Genomic DNA, 27777 nt, shown 5'->3' on the forward strand with positions numbered 1-27777 from the left:
ATGGGTTTTTGGCAAAGACAAATCTGAAGCAACAACTTTCCTGTGATTTTCTAAGGCTGTTTTTCTTTATGTTAGGTCTGTGTAAAACCTCTGGCAAGAGTAAAACTGCAGTAAGATGCATGAAAAAAAAAAACCACATTTTTATTTGGACTTGCATCCTTGTGAAACTTAAGCGCACACCAGGGTTTGTCCGCTTCACTAGGGAATCTTACAACTTGTGTAATGAATAATTAAAACAGAAGTGGGGACTTGGGGAGATGGGAAGCTTGTCCAGACCTGAATTTGCCTGGTTAATGAACTGGTTGAGAAGCAGATCCTTGGAGCTTGAGGCACAACTTGGTTTGGCATGTGTTCTGTGCTGCTGCTCCTGTTGTAACGAGTGTGAGCACTCGTGATTCGGCACTGCAGCCAAATTTGAACAAACTGGTTTTATTTGACTTGGAGCTCGACTACTAAATTAGCTGATGTACTTAAACACTTGAGTTCTCATCAGTGTCACTGCTACAAAACCAGCTTTGCTGTCAGAAATTACCTGAATTAATATAAAAAGTGTTAGCAAGTGTTGTGGACTAAGATTTGTTAGAAACCTCTGTGTTGCTTTACCTGCTGATATACTTAAATGCTCTTAAATAGTAAGGCACGTATCTTAACGCAGGAGGCTCCTGTACTCCAGTGTGTAGCTTCCTCTGCCAACGTCATCTGTTTTGAGGTGGTGCTGCCTGCAAGCAGCAACTTTCTCATGAGGCCTGGGCTGCTGCTTCAGTGTTGGCATTAGGCACGGCTGTGCCTGGTGCCGCCTGAGCAACAGCTCCCAGTTCTTCAGTACATTCCACGTTAAAGCAAATGGATACAAGGGACACTTCAGCTTATGCATCCAGTTTTACACACCTTAGTTCAAGTCTGATGAAAATCCAGCTCTGGAGACTGGCTGGATCTCAATTGATCCTCAATTCTTCAGTATTAAAAAGAAGAGGGGTCACTGGAAACGTGGATTTGAGGCACGCTGTACCGCAAATATCTCAGCGATAGTACCCTTCAGCTCTGTGGCCCCCTTTGAAATTTGTCCTTGGCCCAACAAAGAGAGAGGAGTAAGGGGAATGATTTTTTTTGCCCACTGTTCCTCTCGTGCGTGTTCTTAAGGAGCTGATGTTCTTGTTGATCTTCTGCATAAGTGCTGGCTGTGCATTTCCAGGTTCCACTGCAGATGGTTTTGCAGGAAGAGTGTACGTGTGCAGCAGGAATCCCTCAGCCTCAGCACCACAGCAGGGGGACACCCAGACGCTGCTTGTGCTAACCGTCAGTCCTCACCCCTGTTGTGTAGTGGGATGACAAACACAGAGATGTCATCGTAAGACGCCTCATGGCCGTCATCCAGCATCCACTGGTGGTCTCTCTTCTTCCCCCTTGCTCTGCATACTAAGCACTTGGCCAGTTCTGAAAATCTGTGGGTGGAAAAAATGTAAAGTTTGGTTTAATGTGGTACTGCCCCTTAGGAAACAACAGCGAGATGTGGCTTTACGTTGTCAAAATAGGTAGAACACTAACTTTATAATTGTATCTTTAGGATGGGGAAAGATTAGGAGACAGTTTTCAGTCGCAGAAGAGAATGTCTGATCATGCTGGAGCTGACCTAGAAGCAGAGTGATCTCAGCTTTTGGCCTGACCAGGTTCTCTCCAAGGGAAAATAATGGCAAAGCTGATGTTACCTGTGAGGATCTGTCCTGTTTTCTGCAAGGAAGCTCCTGACCATATGGGCCACCTCTTTGTTGCACAGAACATCCCAAAGGCCATCAGTAGCCATGATGAGGACATCATCTTCCTTAATGTCATGCAGAGTGAAGTCAAACACATTCACCTGGGAAGCACAGAAGCAAATCAGTGATGATTCCTGCACTGTATGGGAGGGGTCAGGGAGATGACTCTTCCCCTCAGAGACGACTTTAAGTGGGACCACAGTGCTTTGAGTCTTCTGCATCCCCTTGCTGCTATGCTTCTAGATCGCTCTGTCTTGAGGATTCTTTGGGCAGCGTGCAGAGAGATGGGTGATGAAAAAAGGACACAGGTAAAACCTGCCAGGTCTGTAAGAGACGGGTGCTGCAGGGGAGAAGCAGCGTGTTTAATTCCACCCCGCAATTCCCACATGCCACGACTGACCTTGGGAATGCAGGAGAGGAAAGGTTTGACTTCAATGTTGGTGTCGATGACTTTGAGTTGATGATCCCCCAGACCTCGAGAGACAGCCAGGGTCCCCAGCAAGCGAGCCTGGCCCCAAACAAAGCAGAACAGCATTTAAACATAAGAATATGGCACCTTTGAAGGCTGATGTGTGGCCTGTCCTGACTGATCTGTGTGTCACCTTTAGAACCCTTCAAGCATCACCCACAGCAGCCCCTGGAGACTTGAGAGATGGAGCAGTGATCAGAAGTGATGGCCTGATGCGAGTGTGGAGACGGACAGCCTGCATGTGGATGGCTTCTGGTGCTCTGGCGTTAATAAAATGTACTCTGGGGTAATGCTACAGACCTCGGGAAGCCCATGGTGGGAGGAAAGAAAATTGGGTTGGTTTGGGGAAAAAAAAAAAAGGAGAGGGGGGAGGTTTTTCCTCCTGTCAAAGGAGGTTCTGTACTGACTCCTTACCAAGGGGTGGCATGTGGGTTGTAGTGCTGGAGGAGGTGATGGGGCTCTTTCTCCTCAACTCCAACAAGCAGACACTGTCTGTCTGCAGTGATTGCTTTTCCCTGCCACCCCCTTTTCTCATCCTTTCCTTGAAGAGGGTTTGTGGGAAAGGTGCTGTTAGAGCTGGAGGAGGAAGTCCAGGGTGAGATCTGATTAAATGAGCTCTTGTGTGCGAGGGGAGACAAAAAGGGCAGGCTGGCTAAGGGCTGCTGTCTGCTCTGCTAGAGGGTCCTTGGAGCAGGGTGCAACCTCCCTGCTCTGGAGGGCCCTGGTTTACACAGTGCTGGCAAAGGGAGCTGCGGTATCAGGGCTGTGGGGCTGTGCCCACTGCTGTAGCGCCCCAGAGCCTGCCTGGGAGTGACAGGGACACTGAGGATCCCCAGCAGACTTGCCTCTGCCTTCCCACTGTGTAAAGCATTCAGTTACCTGCTTCCCGTGACCATGGACAAGAGGATACTTGAGGTCGGCCTTCTCCACTGTCTTGTATCCCCTAGAAGAGAGGATTCAGTGTTCATTTGGGATTTTTTTGACATACAGCCCAATCACTTTAACTGTGATTCAACCCTTGTGGTGCCTCCACGCCCCAGCAGCTGACTGAGGGAGGAGCAAGGTGACCTGCTGAGGCAAATGCAGTGAAGAATGACCCTTTGCCAAATGCCCAGGTGTTCTCCCTCCTCCCCTCCTCCCCAGCTTGTACCTGTAGCAGCCTGGGACTCCTTGTACCAGCCCCACCTCACAGGGTCCCAGAAGGACCATCTCAACTGTTCCCCAACTGCCCTGCCAGGGCCCCAGCCCCTCAGTCATGGGGAGGCTGCTCACAGCATCCTTCACTTGATCTGGCACAGCTTTGCACCGTCAACCCGTGGCTTCACCACTGGGGTGTGCGCCTTCCCCCTTCACCTCCCCATTGCTACGAGCAGGTACAGCTGCCCTGTGCCACACCCTGATCCTCAGGCAGAAAGGACTCACCAGCCCTCCATGAAGTAGTCACGGTACAGGACTTTCTGGCCCACGTCATCTCCCTTCAACCTCCGTGGAAACTCAAAGCGCGTGAACTCACCATCCAGGAGCTTGGGGAAGAGAAAAGCCTGGAAGAGGGAACAAAGGTGTGAGGATGGGCAGGCTCTGCTTCAGCACAGGTGGGCACCAAAGCTGGTGATGCTCTTGCCACAAGCCCTCTCTGATCCAGTGGGATCCTCACAGCTGGATCATCTGATGCACACAAGTCACTCACCAGGTGCTGGATTCGCTGCCTCTCTGTCTCAGGTGTGAACTCGCAGCTCATGGGCACAACGCTGTCCTTCAGAACAAGAATCGCCCTACAAGGGGGAAGAGGTAAAGCGCTGAGCTGTGTCTCTCACTGAAGCCCTCCTCTTACCGAGGCTATCCGCAGGGTCAGACAGGCAGGGGACAAGCGTAACCAGCAGCAGAGCAATGCCAGAGAACAGTTTTGCACCCAAGAACACTTAAAAATAACAGTCTGTTTTAAATAACTCCATTGCAATTACACTGTTGCAGCAGAGAACCTAGTTTTAGGATGGTAGAGCTCACTGCTGCAGAAACAGTGGGCCAAGGCCAGATGAGGAAGCTCATTAGGATGCTCTGAAATCATCTTCCACTATTAAACATATGCCACACTGGACTTACTGCTGCATCCCCACCCTAATGCTGCCCTGGGGCTGGGCAGTCCCTTGAAATCTCCAAACCCTTCCAGGACGCATGAGGGCACCCATCCATCCATCCAACACGTCCTGTGGCAGGCAGGAGAGAAATGGCTGGGCTGCAAATTTACCTTCTGTGGCATTAAATACGATTATGGAAACCCTGTTTATCTCCTGGCGCTTGTCCCCCAGCAACTTCCCCTTTTCACTGTGGCTCACCTGCTGTCCCCAGCGTTAGCCACATAGAGCTTTCCCTGGAAATAAAGTGCAGCCAGAGCAGTGCAGCCTCCTGTCTGGTTTGTAGCTTCCATCTCCTGGCCAATGACTTCATCCTGTTGGTTTGAACAAGTTTGGAGAGGGACATGAGCTGGGTTGCTGGTTTCTGCAGCTGCCTCCTGCCTCCCAACAGAAATCCAGAGCCAAAACTGATTGCAGATGGGCTGTAGCAAACCAGCAAGGTGAAAGATAATGTTGCTTCGGTACAGCCAACAAAGCTGTTGCTACTGGACTAAGGACCATTCTAGGAGCGTGATGGGGAGATCAATCTCAAACCTGTATATGCTGTAGGAGTCTGACAACAGCCCCTATCTAGCCCTGAAGAAACTTATCCCCTGGGTGCAGCTTAACAGAGATGCTGTAGCTTTGCTCTGGGTCAGCACTAACAACATGCAACACATCTCAGGCAGATCTTGGACCTGACCCAGTGTGATCTCAGCACACTTAAAGGTTGGCTGAATGTTCCTGTCTGCTTGATGAGCTGCAGAACTGCAGACCTTGCCCACCCTGGGCAACCAGGAGGGACAGACTGACTGCTCGGAGCAGCGCCCTACATGGGGTACTCACGCATTCCTGGAAGGCGTTCTCCAGGGCTCCCACCACCAGGTCTTCAGCATGGATGTGCTTCTCCTCCACGAACTGTGGGTCACTGTCACAAACGCAGCGTCCGCTCAGGTGCATGGGGGGATGCGCCTCTGTGACAGCTCCTGCAACCTCCTCCAGTTTCTGCTTGATGCAGTAGTGCAAATAGTTGGAGGCAATGATGGCAGCTTCGGGGCCACCGTGGCCGTCAAACAGCGCCCAGTAGTAACCAGTCAGAAACTGCAGTGGGGAAGAGGGGGAGCACAGGGGCTGGAGAGGTCATACAGATGGCAGGCTTGCAGCCAGGGCATTGCTGCATGTGTTCTGCCTGGCTTTCCACCTCAGCTACCCTCCCCTGCTGCCAGTTAATCCCTTGCACCGCTCAAACTCGTGTGCTGCTCTGCCAGATCCACCACCTGAGCTCTGAGCGACTGGATTCACAGCCACCACCCTCACGCTGAGAGGTGTGGCGACTCCATTTTACAAGAGGCGAGGCAGAGCCGCTCCCAGGTGAGAGCATCCCACCTGCCTGGTGCACGCTGCTGTCCCCCAGCGATGACAATACACACCACCCCTTGGCAGCAGAGTAAGGACAGTACTCGGTGAGGGCACGGAGTAAAAGGGCTTGGATGACCTCAGATACTGCAAGGCATGGGCCAAGGAAACAGAAATGGCAGATGGGTAGAGCTGGGTGTGTGCTGGCTAGATATAGGATACATGGGACCCCTAAATGTGTCCAAGGAAGGGTTCCAGTGCATGGGCATGTAAGATAGATGGGGGAACCCCATGTTTCCTGTTCCTGGGCCCTTGGGTGCAGACCAGGGCTGGCAGCACAGCCTGCCCAGGGGCTATACCTGCGTGGAGCACAGGATCAGCCATTCCTCATCCTCCTCCAGGCCTGGCTCTCTCCTCCGGATGGAGATTTGACAGCAGGCTGCCTGGTCCTCATTGAACTCTGACTTCTCGGCATTGATAACCCTGGGGGTGCAAATGCTCCAGGTAAGGGGTGCAGGTGCAGAGCTGCTTTGCTCACCATCTGCTTTGCTCACCATCCCATGCTCTGCTGGGCGTCCCACAGCCACAGCGAACAGCTACACCTTGCCACATCCTTCCAACCCCACCTCCCTGCTCCTGTTTCAACCCCCAGGATCTCCTTCCTGGGGACCTCAGTAACAAGTCCTTTATGTGCAGCAGGAAAAAGTTTGGCCAGGCACACAAGGTCAAGCAGTTTTGAGCACCCTGGCCTCAGGCAGCCTTTGTCAGCAGCCCCCACTGTGCTATTTCCTTGGTGACACAGTGAATTGCAAAACCATCATCACTGTTTGTCCTTCCAGTCTGGCTAATGTTTGCCCCCGGATGGGAGTTTGTTCTCTTTACACAGCTCAGAGATTTCTGAAATTCTAGTCTCTCTCCCTTTGTTTTTAAGGCACTTTGTTAGGTGTAAGTGGATGGATGCCCAGTGCCGCTAGCCCCAAAAACCACCCCCTGCCCCAAACATCTTCCCTGCTTCCCTGTCTCTTTCAAAGAAGGGTTTTCTGCATGCTGCTGCCCAACACAGCAGCCCCACGGAAGAGCCCTGCAAACAGGGCACAGAGCAGGGGACGGTGCCATCCCAGCAGTAAAAGTACAGTGTAAACACCGTCACATTAAGAGACAAGATACTTGAGCTGACGTGATGCTGCTCGCAGGGCTGCCCCTTGACAGCTCAGTGCAGGCAGGGAGGTGGGCAGGTGCGTCTCACGCTGCTGCCAGCCACGATGGGGAGGGAGAAACATGCCAGCGCATCAGACCTGGCGCTGCTGCTGTGCCTGGAGGAGGAGGCTGCTCGCCCGCTGCAGGCGCGGGCAGGGGGCGGTTTCAGCCTACGAGCCGCCCCGCACCCGGGAGGGCTGATGCTCCAGCCCTGGGCAGCGGGAGAAGCAGCGGGGTGCGGCCACCGCCCTGGAGTCCCCTAAACACCCCCGGCACTCTCTCAAGAGCCCCCTAACCCTACGCCGACCCCGGGCGCCACCCCACAACCTGCACAACGCCTCCCACCCCTACAAGCACCCCGAGAGCCCCGTTAATCCCGCTCCTTCCACCCCCGGGGGTCTCCCGGAGCCCCTGCCTGGGGCGGCCCCGATGCCAGCCCGCACTCACTCGGCGTATCCCGCGCCCCAGGGCAGGGGCCGCTCGGGCCCGGTGCCCCGCACGGCCCGCCCGCCCCGCGGGCTCTCCTCCGCGCTGCCGCCGCCACGCAGGAACTTGGGTCGGCGGTAGCCGAGGGCAGCGGGCGGCGGGCCCGGCCCTGGTCCCTGCGCACCGCCGGGCCGCTCCGCGGGGCCGCCCCGCCGCAACCGCCGCAGCCACTCGGCGGACATGGCGGCGCCCGGCCCGGGCACGCGCAGCGCCGCCCGAATCCGCCAGACGGCGCTGTAGCGCGGCCCCGGGGCGGTGGCTTCTCCCGGGGGTGGTGGCGGCTCCTCCTCCCGGAGCGACGGCTCCTCCTGGGGCGGTGGCGGCGGCGGCTCCTCCCCCCGCGGCGGCGGCTCCTCCCCGGGGCGGTGCGGGCGGCGGGCTTCAGGCTCCGGAAGCGGGCGGTGCTGCTTGCGAAGCCGTTTCCTGCCCGGTACGCGGCGGAGCAGGAGCGGAACGGAGCCGAGCGGAGCCATGACTCACCAGACCGGCATCCACGGTAACTGGCGCTCGCCGAGTCGCTGGTCCCCTTCCGCCCCTCCCCGTGGGTGCCCCCACCCCCGCTGCTGTGCCGGGCTCGGCTCGGCAGGGCTCGGACCCGCATCCCCCTGGGCTGGGCTGCTCCTCTGCACCCCGTCGGGAGGCACCCGGTGGGGCAGTGCCCTGAGCATCCCCCGGCCCCGCCGCGGGAGCCTGCTGGGCGGTGTCGGTGTCGCAGTAGCGATGATGGGGGCGATAAGATGAAGCTTCCCGAAGGAGCCGGCAGGTTTTTCTGCGAGTAGAGTCGGGGGGGGGAGCACTGAGCCAGGCTCAGAGCATTTGGGTGCTGGTAAGAGGTGAAGAAGCAAGTCTGGCTCCGGGGATGCTGCCGGTGAGGGGATCTCCTGCATCCTTTGTCTGAACTGATGCTAAATAAACCGCTGTGACACGGCTCATAACGATGCCTTCAGCAGCACCTTAATCCAGGCAGATCTGCTTTGCTGCAGCCCCACATCACCCTCGGCCACAACTCCCTTCCCTGCAGTGATGCTCAGCCCCCGGCGCTGGATCTTTCCCAAGTGGATTGTAGAGAGCCTGGATAAATTCCTGCCTGACCGTTGTCATTGGATCTGGGGGAAAGGTCCCCGCTTTCTCTGCTCACTCCCTACAGGACCTGGCTGGCACCCTGAGACTACAGCTTTCTCATTTATGGGTGTGTTTGTGTGTCCTCATGGTATTTCCCTCCTGCTTCCCACCACAACTCAATTAACAATATTACTCAGGGCTAGAGGTGCTGCATAATTTATATAACTGAATCAATATGCCAGCAGGGATGTGAGGGCAGCCTCCCCTGGAGCCCTGTGTGGTGGCGGCCGGGTGTGAATCCAGCACTGCTGTGTGCCCTGGGAGAGGAGCTGGGACACAAAGGTGTTGAATTTGTGGCTGCTCTTCATTCATGGCATGAGCATCCTTCCTGCGAGAGTGCTGCTAGATGCTCCTGGAGGAGCTGTACTTGAGAAGCGGTTAGCAATGGTGCTTAGTTGTTTCTCCTGGGAGTGCTGGTGGCTGACAACGCTTGGGTTCAGATTTGTTGCTTCTAGTTTAAACTGAGACACTGAAGTTCAGGCTCTAGTTGAATGTTCCCTCTGCTGTAAAAAAAAGCCCAAAAAATTAGTAATAATTAAAAACCATCAAGATGGGCCCCAGTGCCCACTTGAACTCTCGGTGTGCTGGCCCTGCTCTGCAGAGGTCTCCTGTGGGGTTTGGTGCAGGCAACACATGTTGCCCTGCCTGCTCCCCAAGAGGCTGCAGCCTGTTGCTCGTTGCCGTGCCCGTCTGCTCCTGCGCTGCTGACAGCGTCCGCCCCGGCACGCCAGGGCTGTGCTGGCTGGGCAAAGCTGAGAAGCTGCTCTCCAGAAGCGCCAGCCTTCACCGACCTAGGTTGCCCACCACTCAGCAAACGCTGCTGGGACCAGCACTGAGTCGCCATGAGCTGTCATTGCCCATAGGACGTAATGTGCTCCGTCAGCAGCGCTGCCTGGGAAAGAGAAAGGGACTCAGACTTCCCCCAAGGAGCTGCAGCCGCTGCAGGGTGGGGATAGACCCAGCGGCCCTGCCCAGGCAGCAGATGCCCAAGTTTGGGAGACATAAAAACCTCCCCGTGGTTGTGAAGGAGTAACTTGCAGTGAGTGGTCTTGCTCTCCCAGCATCATGGACACGTCTGGTGGCTCAGCTCTCTGGGTCAGCGACTCCATCCCCTGCTGCACAGCCCCTCTTCCAGGAAGCGCCTGTTTCCTCTCTGAATGCAAATCTGCTCTTCTGACACTTGCGATGCTGAACTGGGGTGCTCCGGGCTTAAGCACCTCCTGGGCAGGGGGATTTGGGGGCTTTCGGTCCTCCCTGGCATGGTGGTCAAAGTAATTCCTTTGCTCAGCAGACTCAGTATTGGATGAGGAGCAGCAATCCCACTGCTACTTTCATCCCCTCTGCTGAGACGCTGAGGTCTGGTGTTTGCTGAGGAGGAGGAGGAGGGATTTTCTGCATCTTCCTGGTTTCTGAGGCCTCGTTTTTGTGTGCACACATTGCTTTGTGGTTTTTCATTCCTGTTTCTCTCCTGTTTGCAGGAAGGCTGGACCTGCCGACTGGTTTAGGGGAAGTTGCAGGCAAGCTGGCAAGAGATATTTTGGTTGCCACTGGGCTAGACGAGCATGAAAGCAGGGTGACGTGGTGACGGGGGAGCCCCCGGAGCAGCCCCGGCTGTGATGGTGCCGAGTCATCACAGCTTTTGGGGAGAAGCGGAGGGGGAGCGATGGCAGCACTTGCTTAGGGGTGCAGAGCTGCAGGTTTGGGGTGCTAATCAGGGCTGAGCCTTTCACGCAGAGGCAAGAGGCTAATTATTTTTTTTTTTTTTAGGTACCCGTGGCAGCTCCTTTGAAGGTGGTGGCGAGAAAACTGAGCTGCCATGGAGACTGCTGGGCTGGGGAGGTAGTTGGAAGGTGTCAAGGGTTGTTGTGGGCTTGGGGCTGGAAACCTGCCTTTTAACTACAGCTGGGAGGATTCAATGGGTATTTTTGCAGTCTCTGTTCTGCCTTGTATGGTGTTAGATGGGGACAGCACTCTCAGAGTTTAAAAACCTTAGGAAGGCAATGCTGAACCAGGGCTTTGATGCTGTTGGGAGGTCACTTGCTTTTAGGTTGCTTCTGGGTGCTCTTTGGTGACCTCTGGGTAAAGAGAGAGAATGTCTTAAACAGGATTTTTTTTCATCTAGAAAGTAAGAAATCAAATGCACGTTGTTTCTTCAACCAGAAAAACAGGGCTTGGTCCTTCCTTTTTCTGGGTGAGGTGGCAGGACGTGGGGATGGGGAAGGACCTTCACTGCCATCCACAGCTGAGCCTCTGCTTTGCCCCTGGACTGGATCTTGCATTGGGAAAACATCTGGGAGGAATGGCTGTTTGGTTCAGGAGAAGCACAACTGTGATGCACACAGGCAAGAATGATGTCAGATGGGGAAAAAGGAGCAGAAAGGGAGGACCTGGGACTTGCTGGGTCTGCAAAGGTCTCCTTTGAAAGCAGACGGCTTCCTGGCTCTTCAGCGAGAAAAGAAGACAGAGAAGGAAGAAGGAGCTTTTCTCCCCATCCACCGCTTCCTCGGCCCATCTCCTCCCGCCGTGCTGGGAGGCAGCACTGGCTCCTGAGGCACCTGGCTCCCTGAATTCAGGGGCAGCTTCACCACTGGGGTGCTGGGGTAAGCCCCTAACGGGGGTGCATCACACTGTGCCAGCAGTGGAGGAGCAGAAGGGGTGGCTGGTGTCTGTGGGGGACAGAAGGGACCAAGCTGCTGCGAGGATTGTTTAAGGAGCTGCTTGTGAGCTCTTTTCTGGGGCCAGCACCCAGCTTGGAGGTTGACACCCATGTGGGGCAGTGGCCCGTATCCTGGTGGGTGGCATGTCAGGATGACCAGAGTGGCAGTGTGGGTGGGAGACCAGACAAACACCCTGAGATGTCAAACACTTGAAGTTCAGCACCTAAAGTGGCAGGGTAGAGGACATCCCTCGGAAAGCATGTCTTGAGAGGCTGTAAGCACAGCAAGATCTTTGCCCAGGTTTGTCTCTGTGTCCCTGTCACCCCCAATGCCCAAACCAGGGCTCCCAGTAGTTGCTTTACTGGGCAGGGGAGTAGCAACAAGCAACTTCTGCAGGCAAAGCAGGACTGTGCGTGCTGGCACCACCGCTTGGCTCCAGGGTGCTCTGTCACCAGCTGGATCCCACCTGTGCTGTCTGTAGGGTGGGTGCTGCTGACCCTGGAGCAAGGGAAGGGACGAATAACTCCTGTTGGAGGTGCCAAAGTGGAGAAAAGATGAGTCCTGGGCATGGATGGAAAAATCAGGCGTTGAAAAGCAAATGGCTGGTGTTAGGCAGGTGGCTGAAGGTCTCCAGGTGGGATTTGCAATACAGACCAGGAACCGTCCATGTGAAATCCTGCAGGGCACAGCCCAACCCCACAGAAAATTGGGAAAAAAAGCTTTGCTTGTGTCCTCTCTCGCTCAGATCATTTTTTTTTTCCTTCTATTTTCCTGACATCTGTAGCTTTTTCCCAGGGAAAAGATACCCTGCAAGGACATTTTTTTTTCTTTTTTTCATGGTGAGAAATAAAATCCTCTTAGCGCTTAAAGCAGCCAGCCGAGCCTGTCAGCAGAAAAGCGCTCTGCAGCAAGCGGGTTGAGCAGGCGCTGCGTGACGGAGTTACACTGGGATAGACTGGAAAAGCGGAATTCTAGCAGCAGCAACAGCTATTTTGTGCCTGTTGCAGTCGTGCCCTTTCCTGGCAGGAGGCAGGCAGAGCTGCCTGTGCAGGGACATTGTGGGCTGGTGCAGGTGTAACAGTGTTTTATCCATCAGCATCTCAACTGCTCTCTGGCCAGGCATCCCTGGAGCTTGGACAAGTTTTGCCTGGGATCGTGGCTGGAATTTTGGCTGAGTTTCTGCACGCGCTGTGCCCTGGATGGTGAAAGGGAAGCAGCTGCTTGGAGTTGCATCAACTTGAAGATTATGTCCAGGGAATGAAAGATTGATGGCTGGAGGCTCGGGTTTCCCGTCAGGAGGGCAAGATGACTCGACATATTGAGAGAGGCATCTGTTTCAGGGAACATGTATTATTGATCTGAAGCTGGGCGCTGCCATCAGGTTGGGGGAGAAACGGGAAGGGTCGAATAAGCAAAAACCTGTTGCTCCCCAAAGAAGCGAGTGAGGAGATGGAGGAGGGAAAGGTGCAGGGTTGGCGGCATGGCTGTCACCTCCATCCCTCTCCCTGGGGGTGGCCCGGATGACTCCACTGGCACCCAGGCATCCCCAGGGAGAGACTGGCCTGTTGCCGTGGCTACATCTGCCATTGCTGCGCGGTGCCTCTGTCTCCCCCCCGGCCTCATCACATCCTGCCTCTGCTCAGATAAGCTAATTGGGGCTGTAAACATCAGAAAAGGCTCGGCTTCAGGGATGGCTTTTGTGGTGACATGGTACCCACAAGTACCATCTCGCTCCTCCACCTTGCAGTGAATTTGGGGAAGTGTGATGCTTCAAGCCCAGCACTGAAATGTGCCCGGGCCTGATCCAAATAGCCATGTCTCTGGGCAGCAGGTGCCTGCTCTGGCTGCAAACAGCACGTCCCTTGTGTGGGTGCAAGAATCTCACCACCCCATGGGTCCCCAGGACGTGGGGTCTTCAGGCTTTGGTCCACGCCTGCTCGGTGCTGCCGAGGGGGAGCCACAGCCATGCCTTCCCACCAGGCAGCGTGCCTGCTGGGTCAGGGCCACCTGAAGGCCACCCATGGCCAAATGTCACCCCCTTGCCACATCACAAGCTGCCCAGACTGGGTGCCCTGGTGCTGACAGCCAGCCCGCCCTGTTCAGCCCTCCGTGCCACGTGGGTGCCATGGGGCAGGGTTGGTTTTGTGGAGCGAGGGGGCCTGGGACACGCTCTTCCCAAGCTGCTAAATGAGTGTCCATTCATGCGGGTGGCTCGTGCATAGGGGACAGCGCATCTGCAGCCTACGAACAGCCGGGAGAGGGAGGTGTTGCACGACTCGATGGCTGGAGGCGGTTTTTGGGCTGTCATGGGAGGGCGGCTGTGGAGACACGGGTGCTTGTCACGCTGTGTCTGTCAGGAGGGTCAGCAGCAGGGCTACTGTGTAGAATGACCAGAAGGTTCCTCAGGATACCACCAAGCTCACCCTGCTTCAAAGCAGCAGCATCCCGGGAGGGTTTCTGCAGGTCTTTGAGGGCAGGGATGGAGCTGTTGTGTCCTTCCCAGTGCTTGGTCACCCTCATCAGGAGATTTCCCAAATGCTGTAGTGGGACCTGATGTTTCTGGCTGGAAAACCAGTACAAACTGTTCATATTTTTCTCCTCTGGACCAATTTTCCCTGGTTCCTTCTGCCACTTCTGCACACTGTGACTTCTGGCATAGCTACCATCTGTCCTGTGCCTTGCTCCTTACATGATGGATGCCTGTGCATGCTGTTGGTATTGTACCCACTTCTCTGGAGCTGCTGGACTCTGCCCTGCACTGATATAGCTGGTCCTTCTCCTCGTTACAGTACTTTGCCTTCTATTGAGTTTTATCTTATTTCTTATTTTTTTTCCAGTGTGTTTCTCCAGTCTTCTGAGAGAACAGTAAATTCTTTTCCAGTGTGCACTTGCATCTTCTCTAGCTTCCTATGTTACAGCTGCAGAAAATGCTGTTGTACTTGCCAGAAATGTTCATGGAAATGTGGACTAAACCTGGACCAACCACAGGTCCCGAGGAGACCTTGCTTGATCCAACCTCTGATCCTCCCAGAGTGAGTTTTCCATGCAGTTTTGTGCCTGTGCCATAGAGGTTCTTCACCATCATGTTTCCCAAACTTCCGACACTTGTAGACACGTAGTAAGCCAAGCTGAGGTGCTTGAAGCCCACAGGTCGCTGTGCTGGAAGAAGCTAGGTTGACCTCATGCAACTTTGTTCTCAGTAGGTCCCTGCTAGCTGTAGCCCAGCTTGGGTTTGTTTCTGGATTATTTGTTCCAGGATTTTCCAGGAACCCATGTCAAAAGGGTGAGCTGGATGTGTGGGTCCTCTGCCCCGTCACTCCTCTCTTCCCCATCTGGATGGTCACCGCTGGCCCCATGCCGCGGCTGTGCTGATGCGTGCCCGGCATTCCCTTTCCCACCTCACCTCATTGTCAAGTGCAGGAGACAAACCAGAAGAAGCAGGAAATTTTTGTGGTTTCCCCACCCACCCTTGAGTTGGGTTCTGGAGACTTCCTGGCAGGAAGATGCCTTGGGGTGGAGGTACCACTCGCCTCCAGCTCCAAGGCAAGGTCTCCTCCTTGCCTTTCTTCTGGAGATGGATCTGGACTTTTATATTAATATTTCAGGCACGTGAACCATCTCGTCAAGTCTGCTGCGCCAATTAAGTCGTAATCATGCTGTAAGGAAGCAGTTGCTGAGCTTGTGCTGGAAACTTTTGCTAGGTTATTCCTCTCCCTCCTCACTGGCTCTTGGCTGTGTTGCAAGAGACAGAAGGGGATATCAAAGACCCCCCTGGTGATTTTTTTTTTTTCTTTAAATGAAAATTGTTTTTTGTTATTACTTCAGCAGAATTGAAGCTCAGAAGCCCACTCTCAGGGGTTTTTGAAAGCTTGGCCTCTGTCTCCTCTGGAAAGCAGCTCTCTCCTTGTCAGACCCCACGGTATTTCCCATCAAGCACGTGGCTCTTCCAACAGCATCTGTGCTTCTCCCCATCTCCTTAAACCCATCAGTACCTACACAGGTCCCGGTGCTCGGCTGTCACTTGTCACTCAACTGTCAATCATCACAGTTGTTGATCCAATATTTCTGGGCACTCACAGCATTTCCAGGTGGGCTGGGGAGTTGCATTTGCCAGATGTCTGATTTTCCAGGCTCCCATGTGCTTTGGGCTCTGGGAAGGATGGGATCAGGCTGGAGGGGTTTGCAAGCCTGTTAGTGCTGCAGAGCTTTCCTCTTTCTCTCCTATAGCTGATGCTATAGAAACATCCAAGACCAATGCTATTCTCTCCTATTTTGGCAGTTGAATAGGAATTGGTAAAGCTTAATGCTTGTTAGAAGCTTTTGTCTCCTACACGAGGTTTCCTGGGTGTATAAATGTCTCTTTTTCTCCTTTTATTCTGCCTTGTGTGTTTGCAATAACCACAAATGCTGTCGGAAGGAAACAGCCGCTCTCAACAGGGAAAGGGGCTAAAAATATCGAGCAGCTTTGGATGGAGCTGCAGGGGCAGGCTGAGCTCCCAGCCAGCGCTGGGAAAGGATGAAGATCTGAACTGGGAGAGCCACGTGCCTTGATGCGGATGGCAGGAGAAGGATGGTTTGCTTGTAGTGGGATTACCCCAGCAAAGCTGTGTGTCCCCCCTAAGGTGCCATTAGGGACTGATGTGCCTTCACTGGTGTGTCTGTGTGCCCGTACCCCCAGGGTCCTGCTGGGGTGGCACCTCTGGGTTTGTGTGGGAGCTCTGCTGACTGCAGGACACCAGCCTGGGCGCTCGTCCTTGTTTGTGCCTCTTCTCTCCGTGGGATGGTAAACCACCATCCGGAGCTCTTGTCAGGGCAGGCTTGAAGCTGATGGGGCAGATGCATCTCAGATATGTCACTTGGGGTGGACAGACAGGAGTTGCCCCCGGGACATCCCTTTCCATCTCTCTGCATTGTCAGGGTTTGTGGGTGGGGACAAACCCATGCCTGCTCCTCCCCTGGGGCTGGGAGAGCTGCAGGCAGTGCCCCAGCTTGGGCTGTCTGCAGGGTACAGAGGGCACTGGTGTGTGACAGTCAGCGGCCCTGTGTGTCCCTTGGGTGGGTAACATCCTCCTGCAGTGATGCTGGGGGGCTGTGCTGAAGGATGGTACCTGCTGCCGGTGGAACCAAAGCAGAACAGATATGGCCCTGCCTGGTAGGGGGTGGCCTCTCTGGCCACCGCACCTTTCTGCTGACACAGTGGTGGCTTTCTTTGTGAAGTGCCTTGGCTGGGGATGCTGTTGGGCTCTGGGGACCAAAGCAGGGCTCCGTCCTGCTGTGTGCTGCTTCAGCATGGTGACTTACCCATGTACGGAGGGGTGGCACAGCAAAGCACCAGGAGCAGGGGGTTGCTGATGATGACCCTGAGCCCGGATCCTCTTGTAGGCTAAGAGGGTTGTCTGCCCGGGTCTTTAGTCTTTGCAAAACCAGTTATTTCTAACAAACGCAGAGGTGCCTGTGGCTTTGAACTCACAGGACCCTCTTGGCTGCGTGGCTGCGTCTGGGAAGAGGCTTGGGGACGTAACTGAAGGGGCTCCAGGGGCAACTGGGCTGGGAGCTGCTCCATGTCGGGGGCTCAGCCACTCCAAGCTGCATCTCTTGGGTGTTGCCTCCTCATGTAGCACATCCCGGGTGGGATGGGGAGCTCTGTGCTGGTGATGCTTTTGGGATGGGCAGATTAAACCTCCAGTGCTGGCTGTGGGCTGCCCCTTCAACAACTGCTGCCCGCTGTTGGCTCCTGGTAGGATGCCCAAGACTCTTTGCCTGAGGAGGGGAGATGAGGAGGAAGGTGGCTCCCCAAAACGATTCCCAAAAGCCTTCTGCAACCAAAGCCCTGCTGTCACTGGAGCAAAACCAAAAGGCTATTGCCTTTCCCATCTCCAGGGTCTCAGCTTCAAACCAGTGCCTCCAGTTTGGAGTCATGCTGGTCTCCAGCTGCCTCAGGAGCAGCATCACCACTGTGTGTCACGAGCCTGGGATGTCACAACCTGTTGGGACATCTTCCAGCCACCCCCTGCATGCAAACCCTGCTGCTCTGTGAAGCGAATAAACTTGTCACTTGAGCTCTCCGCGCCTGCACCAGCCAAGCCATCATCTAAATTTGGGTGATTATGTTCACCCAGGCCAAGTATCAAGTTCTCTGGATCACATGCGCTCCCTGCTGCTATTTAACTCTGATGCCTTGGGGAGACACAGCACTTCGCTCCCAGCTGTTTGCATTTTGTATTATTATTTTTATTATCATTTTTTTGACAAGAGAGATTTTAAAAAAAATTTTTAACTTTCTATCCTGCCAAGTTGCTCCCCTGACCGGCTGGTCACCGAGCAGCCCAGCACCTGCTTTGACTGCTAAATCTGATCACAATGTTTCTGGTTCTTTCAGCCACCACGGAATTAAAGGACTTTTTTGCCAAAGCTCGAAACGGTTCTGTTCGGCTTATCAAGGTCATCATCGAGGATGGTAAGTCCTGTTCTTAAGTGCTCTGATTTACTCCATGCCAGTTCTGTTTCTTCTCTCCTCCTTTCCTCCTCGCTGCTGTGGTGCCAGCTCATGTTTTTCGAAAGCCGAGGGAAAATCCGGCTGAGGCTCCCTGGCACTCAGCAGACTAGAGCTGAAATACAACCCCAAGCTTTGGGAGTGCTGGTGAGCAGCTATTGGAGCTCTGGGGGCGGCTCTGTGGGACAACACCGACTTTGCCGACAGACCAGTGCTTGTGTCTGGGGTCGGTGCTGGGCTCTGTGTGGCTTCTGCTGCTGCTGGGTTGGATTTTGTCACAGGGAGCCCTGCAAGAAGCTGCTGCAGGTGCTGTGTGACCGCAGTCAGGGGTGATATGCAGCATCTTCCTCCTGGGACGTGGCATTCCCCACCAGGCAGGGAGGCGCTGGGGCAGGGGTGGGCAGGGGGGTGCTTCTTCATGCGAGGCTCAGCATGGGGCGCCGATTGCATCCCATGAGGGATGCTACACTCTGAAACCCATCCCAGCCCCTGCTCCTGTGCACAGGGCTGCCCCCAGTTTGTAGTCTGGCACCAACCTCCCCACATTTGTCCCATGGAAAAGTGCCATTGAGTGGCCTCTACATCCATCAAACAAGCGAGCGGAGCAAAGCACTGATTGAACATGCCAGCCGGGAGCCTCCCTGGTGTAGATTTTCCCTGGACTTGACCTCACACAATTGCATATGAATGACTTGTTTCTCGTGGCAGCGGGGATGTTACTGCCCTGCCAAGCTGCCATCACCAGCTCCACTGGGACTGTACTTGCAAATGCTGAGGGAAATGTGGTCATAAGGAGCCTGCACTGGACCTCAGGGGGGCTGTAAAGCTCTGTTTGGAAGAGCAGCACAACTTGGAACACATGGGACACATCAACAGGGCCACTGCAAGTTTCATCCATATTGGCTTTGTCCTCGGAGAGGTTCCCATGTGCTGGGATGTGACATCTACGTTGTTTCTTTGGAGCATCCTTGACAATGATGTTTCTCTTTCAGCTTCTTTTTCTTTAACGAGTGGGAGTCAGGTTTGCATTAGGATAAGTCATGAATGCCCCTAAGCCTGGACTTAGGGTACTAGGGCTTGTGCTGCTGGCTTTGGGTTGTGGCTGGTGACACCAGCACAGGAGACTTTTTGTCATCAATGGAAACCACGTCGGACCATCTCCACACAGGCTGAGTGGGGTCTGTTTATCTGTTTGATATGTTGGCAGCAGCTGCTTCATAGACCAACTTACTCGATGGTGCTTCGTGTTTCCCAGCCCGGCTCTCCCATCCTGCCAGCTCCTTTCCCCTGGCCTGGACCAGCCATGAGCAGCTCTGGAGGAGCTTGGGTGTCTGCAGAAGCCCCTGAGATATGTCAGAGCCTGAGCCTCCCGTGGGGAGGCAGGTGGAAGGAGGAGAGCCAGGAGCATCTCCATGATGAAGGGCTTGGTCTGTTGGGGACCAGGTGGTGGTGGTCCCACCTGTGTGGCTCCAGGACCTCCTGTCTGCCCTCTCGCATGATTTGGGACAAGTTGTTCGATCCCTCTGGGCCACAACTCTTTTCTATAACATTATGGGCTTCAGCCTGCTACACGCCACCTGAAAAGGACCCTCGGCCAGTAATGAATGGCCAGGCGGATATTGCAGCTGGACAGGTGGACTCTATAGCGTGCTGACCCTGGAGGAGTTGTGTCGTGAGCCAGCTGCCCTGCCTGCACAGGGCATGTAGAAGAGGAGCCTCCAGCCCTGCTCAGTGGCTTGCAGAGGACCTTCTGCCCTATGGGGCATTAGTCTTGGGTCATTTTGGAGCAGGCAGCAGCAGGTGCAAGGCGAGGAAGATGGTGCAAGGAGCCTTACAGCAGATGCTCTATGTCTGGGCAACCCCAAGACAGCAGCTATGGCTGAGCAACCCTTTGGGAGCTCGTAGAGCTGGTGTTGCCTTTGGGGGCTGGCCAGGAGAAGCCAAGGTCGGATGGAGAAGGTGCAGTGGCAGGGAGCAGGTTGTGCACTGAGGCTCAGCAATGCTTTCCTGGTGTGGGAACTGCTTCTGGTCCAACATGGTTTGGGTGATGCTCTCTTCCTTGCTGTCAGCAGGTTTCTGGACAAGGTTGTGGCTCTGTGGTTGTCCCCATTGGGTGCATTTATTTGCACGTAGGTGATGTTGTGCACTGAGCTTTGCAGGCTCCCGGCTCTCGCGCTGTCCCCCGTGGCGCCTGCCAGAGCCGCAGGCAGGGCTGCCTTGTACGGGCATTTCGGAGCTGAGTGCTGGGGAACCTCGAGGGCCAGGAACACGCTGGCTGCGCTTCCTCCAGCAGAAACGGAGCCTGAAATAGCCAGCGCTGACTATGATGCTTTGCTGAAGAGCGACTGCTCCATATCTCCCTTTTCCAATACTTCCCCAGGAGGAAAATTTGGCCCTGAACAGATGAAGCAGAGCTGCAAAGAGTCTGAAGGGAGGCAGGGGGACAAGCGGCTCCTCCAGCCCAAGGCAAAGCCGGAGGCTGCCGGCTCACAGCGGCACGGCCAGGCTCTGGCTCAGCGCAGCCTGGGAATAGCCTGAAGTGACTTGGCACCATGCATGAGGTGTTGGGATGTTTGGCAGACACAGACCTGCATGAGCTGCCAGTGGCTTTGGCTGAGTGACATTCTTTGCAGTCTCCTCTGGATCGCAGGTCTCTGCGGTGCACAAATCCATTTGCAGGGCTCTATGTTTATTTTAGGCATACGCTGGAGTTTTTGCACTTTCTCAAAACAGGTAGTTTTGCTGAAGGGAAAGTATTTTCAGCACCTTTTTTGCTGCTGTCCTTGTTACTCTCCTGGTAGCAGGTGCCCCTCTTGTGCCAATAATTCGGGGTTCAGTTTGTGATGGCAGATGCCAAGGTGGGCACCGTGGGGCAGCGAAGGGCTGTGCCGCTGTCGGTGAGGAATGCCCTGCTCGGCTGGAGAGCAGGGGTGAGAGTAATTCCTCCCAAACCCTTTTTTCTTCAGCTATTTTCCTTTAAAGCTCTCCTGCCACAAGGTTCAGAACTGCTGAGCTGGCTGTGAGTGAGAGGGTTGCAAAAGCAACAAGAGCCAGGGGGCTCCCTGGCTCCTGATGGGCAGCAGGGCCAAGGTCAGGCAGGGTGAGTGCTGGGGCGAGCATCCCCTCGAGTGCCAACTGTCCAAGGCCCCACCTCGTTTTGTTTTAGCACCTCCAGATTTTCCTGGATCTCATTCTGAGTCCTGACATCTCTCCCTGGAACCTTTCTGCATCTAAAATGGAATCAAAATACATGTTGTTTTCCAGCAACCTACACTAATCGTCTCCAGCACCATTGCTTTTCCATCCAGCCACCCCAAAGTTTGATTTGACCCTTATGGGGGGGTTTCATGTTCATATGATGCCTTCAGCAGCATTTAAAATCCATCTGAGTGCTGCCATCTCACGAGGATCTCAGCCTCACCACTGCTTGTGTAGTAACTGAAGAAAATACCCTCCAGACACCTGAGATGTTCCAAAGGCTGGGGCTGTCCTGGCAGCATGGCCCACCCCCTGGCTGGGGGTCTCGGGACAGGTCTGATCCTCACAGACATGGGCTTCAGGTATCAGTTCTGGTTTTGACCCTTCTGAGGTTACTGGGAATCCAAAGAGAGGAGCTTGGGCTGTGTTCTCAGCACCCCAAATCTAGGTGTTTCTTTGTGTCCCTAATGAGGTCTTCTAGTACCCAAGCCCCTAGAACTTGTCCAGGGATGGAGGAGGTCTTGTGTTCTCCTGTGAGCAGGGAGGAATGGTTGGGGACTACGTGGCTGGAGGTAGCAGAGCAGAAGAAGAGTACAGATGGTTACTGGAGAGGACACATGGGAGCGGGGAGGAGATGGTTGGACAGGAGGCAGTGGGATGCTGGCAGAAAACCCCTCCATGGTAGCCACAGCCCTAACAGCATCTCCTGGGGGGGTCACCCATGGGGGTGTACATTGTGGTTCTAGACTTCATCTTGTTTTTCTGCAGAACAGCATCGTTGTTGGCGCTGGAGCTGCATCAAGCCATTAGGTGAGCCATCCCAAGGTCCTGCAAAGTGAGCAAAACCATCTAACAGCACCTTCTCCCTCTTTTCCTTCTAGAACAGCTCGTGCTGGGAGCCCACAAAGAGCTGTCCCGGCGCTGGGACGCTGACTACGATGCCTTTGTGCTGCCCTTGCTGGATGAGCAGCAGCCGTGCTACGTGCTGTACCGCCTGGACAGCCAGAACGCCCAGGGCTACGAGTGGCTCTTCATCTCCTGGTCCCCTGACAGCTCCCCGGTGAGCACTGCACCGGGCTGTGGCACCCCAGCCTGGGGACACGGTGGAGGGTGGAGGAGATGCTGGCCAAGGTGACTTTGCACTGACTGAGGAGGAGCATTCACACCCTCCATTGCTGTGCCCAAGTTAAGAATTGGAAACTGCTTTGGGGATGGGGGATTTTTTTAAGACACAGTAAGATGAACTGGACCGACCCTGTCTCTGTCCTTTTGTAGCGCTGTGTGAGTAGGAGGAGTGTCTGGGATGTAGGGAGGGCAGCAGTACGGACCGCAGGGCTGGGATGGAGATGTCCCATGGGGCTCTGGCCAAACACATTGCTGGGCAGAGCCAGTGCTGGCACGGACTCACCTGGCCCTGTGTCCAGCCTGGCCTGGCTCCGTGCGAGGCTGGCGCAGGGCGGCCGCTGGACCCGGCTGGACCTGGGCCCGGCTCCAAAATCTGCCTTACAGAGCGCTGGGCAGGCCGGGTCCCGTGGAGCCACGGGTGGCATTGACAGCTGCTGAGGTGGTGCGTGGGCTGGGGATGGTGTTGGGGAGCAGGGACAAGGGGGACATGTGGGTGGGAGGCTGGTTTGGGGGATGTCAGCGGTACGGCTTGGGAAGTACCATGTGCTTGAGTGCATCTCCATAACCAGCTTTCAGCGGGACTGAGATTTACTGCTGTGTTAACACCTGCATTTGTCGTGTATATATACACACAGAGATATATATTTGTTATATATTTTATATAACCTATATTGTATGTAGATTTACTGCCATGTTAATACATACACTTGTCTCTCATATATACATATTATTATTATATATTTTATTATTATAGATGTTATGAATATATATGTTACTATATATTATTTTCTATAACATGAACATATTAAGAAGATCCTCTGCAGTTTTTTGAGATATATCTAATAGATATGATATATACACCCATTAGGTATACACATATGTACACACACATACAATTATAATAAAATAATAGAATATCTAATATATATATATAATTTTGTGTGTGCACATGTACATATGTATATATAAAATAATATTTTTTAAAAGTATTTATCTCTCAACAAACTATGGAGGGTCTTGCCACCAAAGAGCAGGGTGCCAAGGAGCACTTGCCAAAGCTCTTCCCTGCATTTTGCAGAAGAACGATGCAAAAGAAGTGCCAAAAGCCAGAAGTTGCTTTTACGTGACTCTGGCAGCATTTGTGCCTCCTCTTACCCGGTGCAGGTGGGAGACGAGGAGCTCAGGGTTGGGAAAGCAGAGCACAGGAGGAACCCACAGCTGTGTGCAGTGCTTAGTGGGGCTGTGCCATGCACAGGCAGCCCTGGCACCATGCTGCCGTGTTCTCCTGCTGCTCCCCACCCGGCTGGAAATGAGCCTGAGATAGAAGCTGGGGGGCTGCTCCTGGGGGTGAGGGGCTGAGGTTTGCAGAGCTGGGGATGGGACGATGGCTGGGAGCACTGGGCACCGCTTGCAGTGAGGTGCTGTGCTCCAGTCCCACCATGCTGGATCCTCTCTCTGATGGCATTTGGTGCATCCCTCCTCACACAGGTCCGGCTGAAGATGCTGTATGCTGCCACCAGAGCCACAGTGAAGAAGGAATTTGGTGGGGGGCACATAAAGGACGAGATGTTTGGAACGGTGAAGGTACGGTGGTGGTTCCTGGGCAGCCTTTTGGGTTCAACCCCAAAAGTTCAAGGCTGAGCTTTGGAAGCCTACCCTGGGTTCAGCACCAAAGCTGGGCGGGACGTGGGACACTGGCGTTTGGGAGGGACAGCATGGAGGTTTGTCTCCTGTGCTGCTTTTGTCTCCTGACTGGCTGCTGCCGCATTCTCCTGCCTGCACAGCTGTGGTCAGGCTGTGATGGAGACCACAGAAGAGATGGGAGGAAGCTGTCAGGAGATCCAGAGTTTTACTCTGAGCAGGAAAAGAAGTGCCAGGTGGTGGCAGTGTCACCCCAGCAGCAAGAGCTGCTGCTGTGTAGGGGTCATCTGTTTGTACTTCCTCAATAGCACTTGGCTGCAGGTTACTCCATCTGTTCCCTGGGCTTTTGGCAGAGGGAGCCCCTCTGGGAGCCAGGGAACATCCCCAGTGCTGCCCTTCTGCTCCAGGGCTCCTCTCTGCTGCTCCCAGGCCGTGGTCTCTGCCTTTCCCTCTGGCTTCCCTGCTCACCAGCTCTGTTATTCATCTGGAGGAGCCGCACTGCCACAGCCATGTGTGTCTGGGGAGGGGCAGAGTGGTTTGAATGGCCATGGGTGGTTGAGGGCACAGTTTAAAATCTAGAATGAAATTTGCATGGAGGTGTCTGAGAGTGCTACTCAAGGTTGATCCTCCTGATAAGGAGAGACCCCAAGACCCGTTGGGTTGGTCTGACACAGCCTCAAGGCTGGGGGTGCATCCAGCCCCGCAGCAATAACCGCCCCCTGACACTTCCCCCGTCCTTCTGTCTGCAGGAAGATGTGTCCCTGGGCGGTTACCAAAAGCACGTGTCCTCCTGCTCCGCCCCAGCCCCGCTGACCGCAGCCGAGCAGGAGCTCCAGCAGATCCGCATCAACGAGGTGGGTGTCCGGGGAGAGGAGCCTGACACCCACAGGATGCGCAGGGATGCGGGATGCAGGGATGTGTTTGTGGCTGGAGGTGTGGGAGCGAGCATCCCAGCATCCAGCCAAAAGGGATGACTCATTTTTACTGAGCTTTCTTGTATCTCTGTGTTTTAACTCATTCCTGCATTTGCTGAGGTGGATCAAGCATCCTTTGCTAGGACATGAGCTCACAGTTCAGTTTCGCTCGCTGTAGTTGGCAGTTAGAAGATGGTTTAAGGCTAAAAGCAGGCAGAGCTGAGTCTGAGTTCATGGGGGAAGCAGGATGAATTCAGGTTTATCTGTGGGCTATAGCAGCCTCCTTTCCTGTCTTTCCTCTGTGGCTATAAATACGAGGGATGCTGTCCAGAGAAATACAGATCTTAGCCTAAATGAGGGGGCTTATGTGCTGGAAAAATACATGGAAGTGGCACAGGATAGGGTTGGGGGCAAACAGGACTGTAGTGCCATCATCTTGCAGCTCTTGGTGCTGTGAAATGCCGAGATGGGGAGGGATCAGCTCGGTGGGTGGGAAGACCACCTGGAAGCAGTATTTTTTGGGGCCTGGGGATTCCACTTGGATGCCATGGAAAGCCTTCTTCTCTAGAGGAGCATCCCTCTTTCTTCCTCCTGTGCTGGGGCTGTGGGGCTCACGGATGGATCAGGACATGCCTGGGAGATGCAAAGCCAATCAGCCTGATGGCGTTAATTAATGGCAAAGACCAGGCAGGAGGTTTCCACAGGTCTGGGGGCAGCGAAGTTAAGGGAAGGACATTAGGGAGATGCCACCAAGGGGTGGTCTCCACTGCATGGGGCTCAGCATGGTTATTTCAGCTGCCAGCCTGGAAGGACTGGGCAGGATCTGTGCTGGAGGATCCAAGGTGATGCGCACACTTGGAGAAGAGAGAGATGGATGCTGATGGTGGCTCTGTGGCTTGTTTGGCACCTTTGGTCATCATGCCTTATCTGGCCAGTGCTGCCTGATTAAGTAGTTTTGAGGTTTTTTTGGCTGTGTCTTGCAGGACCAAGTGGCCCGGGCAAGTGGTGCTCGTGGCGTTTATTTTCAGGTTGATCTGCCGTGCTCTGCTTCCCACCCTTGCCTTTGCGAGACGCAGCTCCCAGGACAAGGTGCTGCTACTGTTTGGTTTGATTGGGGTATATTTTGATGGTACCCTGTCCCCTGTGTTAGCCTGGGCAATGGGGAGCAGTCACCAGCATTTAGAAAGAGAGGAAAATGGATATATTTTTGCCTGTGGATTCAAAGGTGGGAGTCGGCTGGGCGCTGGGTGTGCTGAGGGGTCTCTGTTGGTGAAGGGACTGTGCTGGCTCAGCCCTGAGCATGGAGCAGGAGGCAGTGGGAACTCTGGCCGGGGTGTTCAGTGCCATGCTCACCTCCCCAGCTTGGGGATACTCACAGCTCTCAGAAAACGCAGCTTTAAGTGAGTTTCTGGAGCCACGCGAAGCAGAGAGCTTTCGCTGAGGGGAGTTCTATGGGAGCAGCACCCTGCTCGGTGCAGTGACACCCCCAGCCTTGCACATTCTCTACGGGCTTGGGAGGTCCTTGTACATGTGCACACAGGTTGCAGGGCCCTTGCACACACGTGCACGTTGCAGTTCCTTCCTTTGGGAGAGCAGATCCAGCATGTGGGAACAACCTGGGGAGCAGCCCCTGGGTAGCCCCGACCTCAGTGATAACACCCACCACCCACGAGTGAAAAATCTTTCTCGAAACATTGCAGGCTCAAAAACATGGGGCAGGGGGATGAAACAGAAGAATTAAGAGGAAATAAACGTCTCTGTGCCATTGCAGCATGTAAGGGGGTGTCACTTGTAGCTGCTGTACAGTGCTGGTGGGTGAGCAGAGTAGAGGCTTTGCTGGAGTCACCCCCCATGAAGGTTTCATCATAAGACAGAGAAATACTCATTAATTGAGGTCAGCACCATGCCAGCAATGAGGAGAGGGAAAAAAACTAACCTGATGAGAAGGAGATAAAATAACCCCCCAGCCTTGGCCAGCCCATGCAGGGGAGTGTTTCAGTGAGCCAGTTTTCAGTGTTTTTTCAGAAAGGTGAGGAGGTAGAAAATACGGAGGTATATGGGGCAGCGGACATTACTAGGACAACTTTCCACCTCTCAGGATTTTTGGACTTCAGTGTGCCTTGTGTTGCAGCTTTGATTTTCTCTGGTCCCGCCGTAACTCTCCCAACCTCCTTGCGTTGACGGGGCAGAAAGATGAGGATCTGGGAGTGTTGGCAGTGGTGATGTCCTTGCACCACACCTCTCTGCAGGGCAGGACCAGGCGAGCTTGTGTGCGTCCTCTGGACCCCTGTGCACTTGCCCTTGGACTCTTACTGGTGCACAGCGCCCCAGGGGTCAGTAGGACAGCAGACCTTGGAGGTCAGCTGGACTACTCACCTACCTGGCACCGGATGACCCTTGAGCAATTATTACCTGAGAGCTGCACGTTCACACTCTGTTCACCCTCCAGGATGTTTGGCATGGATAGAAGCTTGGGCATTTTTTTCCCCAAAAACCTTCAATATGTGCTAAGGGACACTGCAAAATTTATTGCTGCAGCTGCTGGAACTCCTCCAGACCCTGAGTTTGGCCATCCTTGGCTGGGGAGCCAGCAGGAGATGCGGCAGGGACCAGTTCTACGGAGACGTTGTGTGTGAGGCTGCCGGGGCTCAGGGCTGGGGTTCTCCCCCAGCTCCTCCCAGCTCTGATGTCTCCCATGTTGTTTTGTGCCGCTCTCCTTGCCCGTGCTGCCAGGACCTGCCTTCCTTGGCCTCCAGCAGAGAGATGGTACGCCTCCATCCTCCCAGCATGTCCGTGTGTCCCCCTCCCCCTTCTCGTTCCACACGAGGCCTCCTCTCTATCTCCCTCCCCGCACGGGGTGCTGTTGATGGTGTGTCTCCTCTCCCCACGCTCGCAGGATTCCTGTTCCCAGGACCTGAGCACCGAGATGGTAGGCTGCCCTGCCCGCTTGATGCCTGGTCTTTCCTTCTCCTGGAGGTCTTTTTCTGCATGCTCTGGTCCGGACACCCTGGATCTGTCATCCCCCTGGGGTGTGGGTACCACACGGGGCTGCTGTAATGAAGGGCAGCCTCATAATGAGATCCACTTCGGTGCTGCTAAGCTGGGTTTGAGCTAAAACTCCTGTGTTTCTCTTGGCATGCCTTGGTTTTTCTTCCTTTTCTCTGCTGGAGGGAGGGAAAAGAAGGAAAAAAAAAAAAAAAAAGGTTGGAATGCCTTTATCCAAAATCCCCCAAACCAATCCCGAAGGAAAGGGA

The 27777-nt window shown here is 54.4% G+C and overlaps 2 protein-coding genes across 3 annotated transcripts in view; one reads left to right on the forward strand and one right to left on the reverse strand.

Moving 5' to 3' along the window:
- Positions 1-116: 116 nt before the first annotated feature.
- Positions 117-7861, reverse strand: PPM1M (protein phosphatase, Mg2+/Mn2+ dependent 1M). Of its 2 annotated transcripts, XM_065075086.1 has the most exons (10): positions 7335-7861; positions 6050-6173; positions 5181-5435; positions 4557-4669; positions 3911-3995; positions 3646-3764; positions 3103-3166; positions 2155-2262; positions 1707-1855; positions 117-1442 (listed from the first exon to the last, which is right to left on the reverse strand). In XM_065075086.1, the coding sequence occupies exons 1-10, from the start codon at positions 7844-7846 to the stop codon at positions 1298-1300; spliced, it is 1674 nt and encodes a 557-aa protein (XP_064931158.1). In that variant the 5' UTR covers positions 7847-7861; the 3' UTR covers positions 117-1297. The 2 variants fall into 2 exon arrangements, with proteins under 2 accessions (XP_064931158.1, XP_064931160.1); XM_065075088.1 differs by lacking the exons at positions 117-1442; positions 1707-1855 and adding an exon at positions 1866-2017.
- Positions 7679-27777, forward strand: part of TWF2 (twinfilin actin binding protein 2) — a 23544-nt gene continuing 3445 nt past the window's right edge. The window contains exons 1-5 of the mRNA XM_065075099.1: positions 7679-7869; positions 17532-17609; positions 21725-21903; positions 23457-23552; positions 24359-24463. Coding sequence (XP_064931171.1) covers positions 7845-7869; positions 17532-17609; positions 21725-21903; positions 23457-23552; positions 24359-24463 — 483 coding nt within the window. The 5' untranslated portion in view covers positions 7679-7844. The remainder of the gene's footprint in view (positions 7870-17531; positions 17610-21724; positions 21904-23456; positions 23553-24358; positions 24464-27777) is intronic.

Source organism: Columba livia, chromosome 10 (assembly GCF_036013475.1).
Source record: "Columba livia isolate bColLiv1 breed racing homer chromosome 10, bColLiv1.pat.W.v2, whole genome shotgun sequence".
NCBI classification, from domain to species: domain Eukaryota; kingdom Metazoa; phylum Chordata; class Aves; order Columbiformes; family Columbidae; genus Columba; species Columba livia.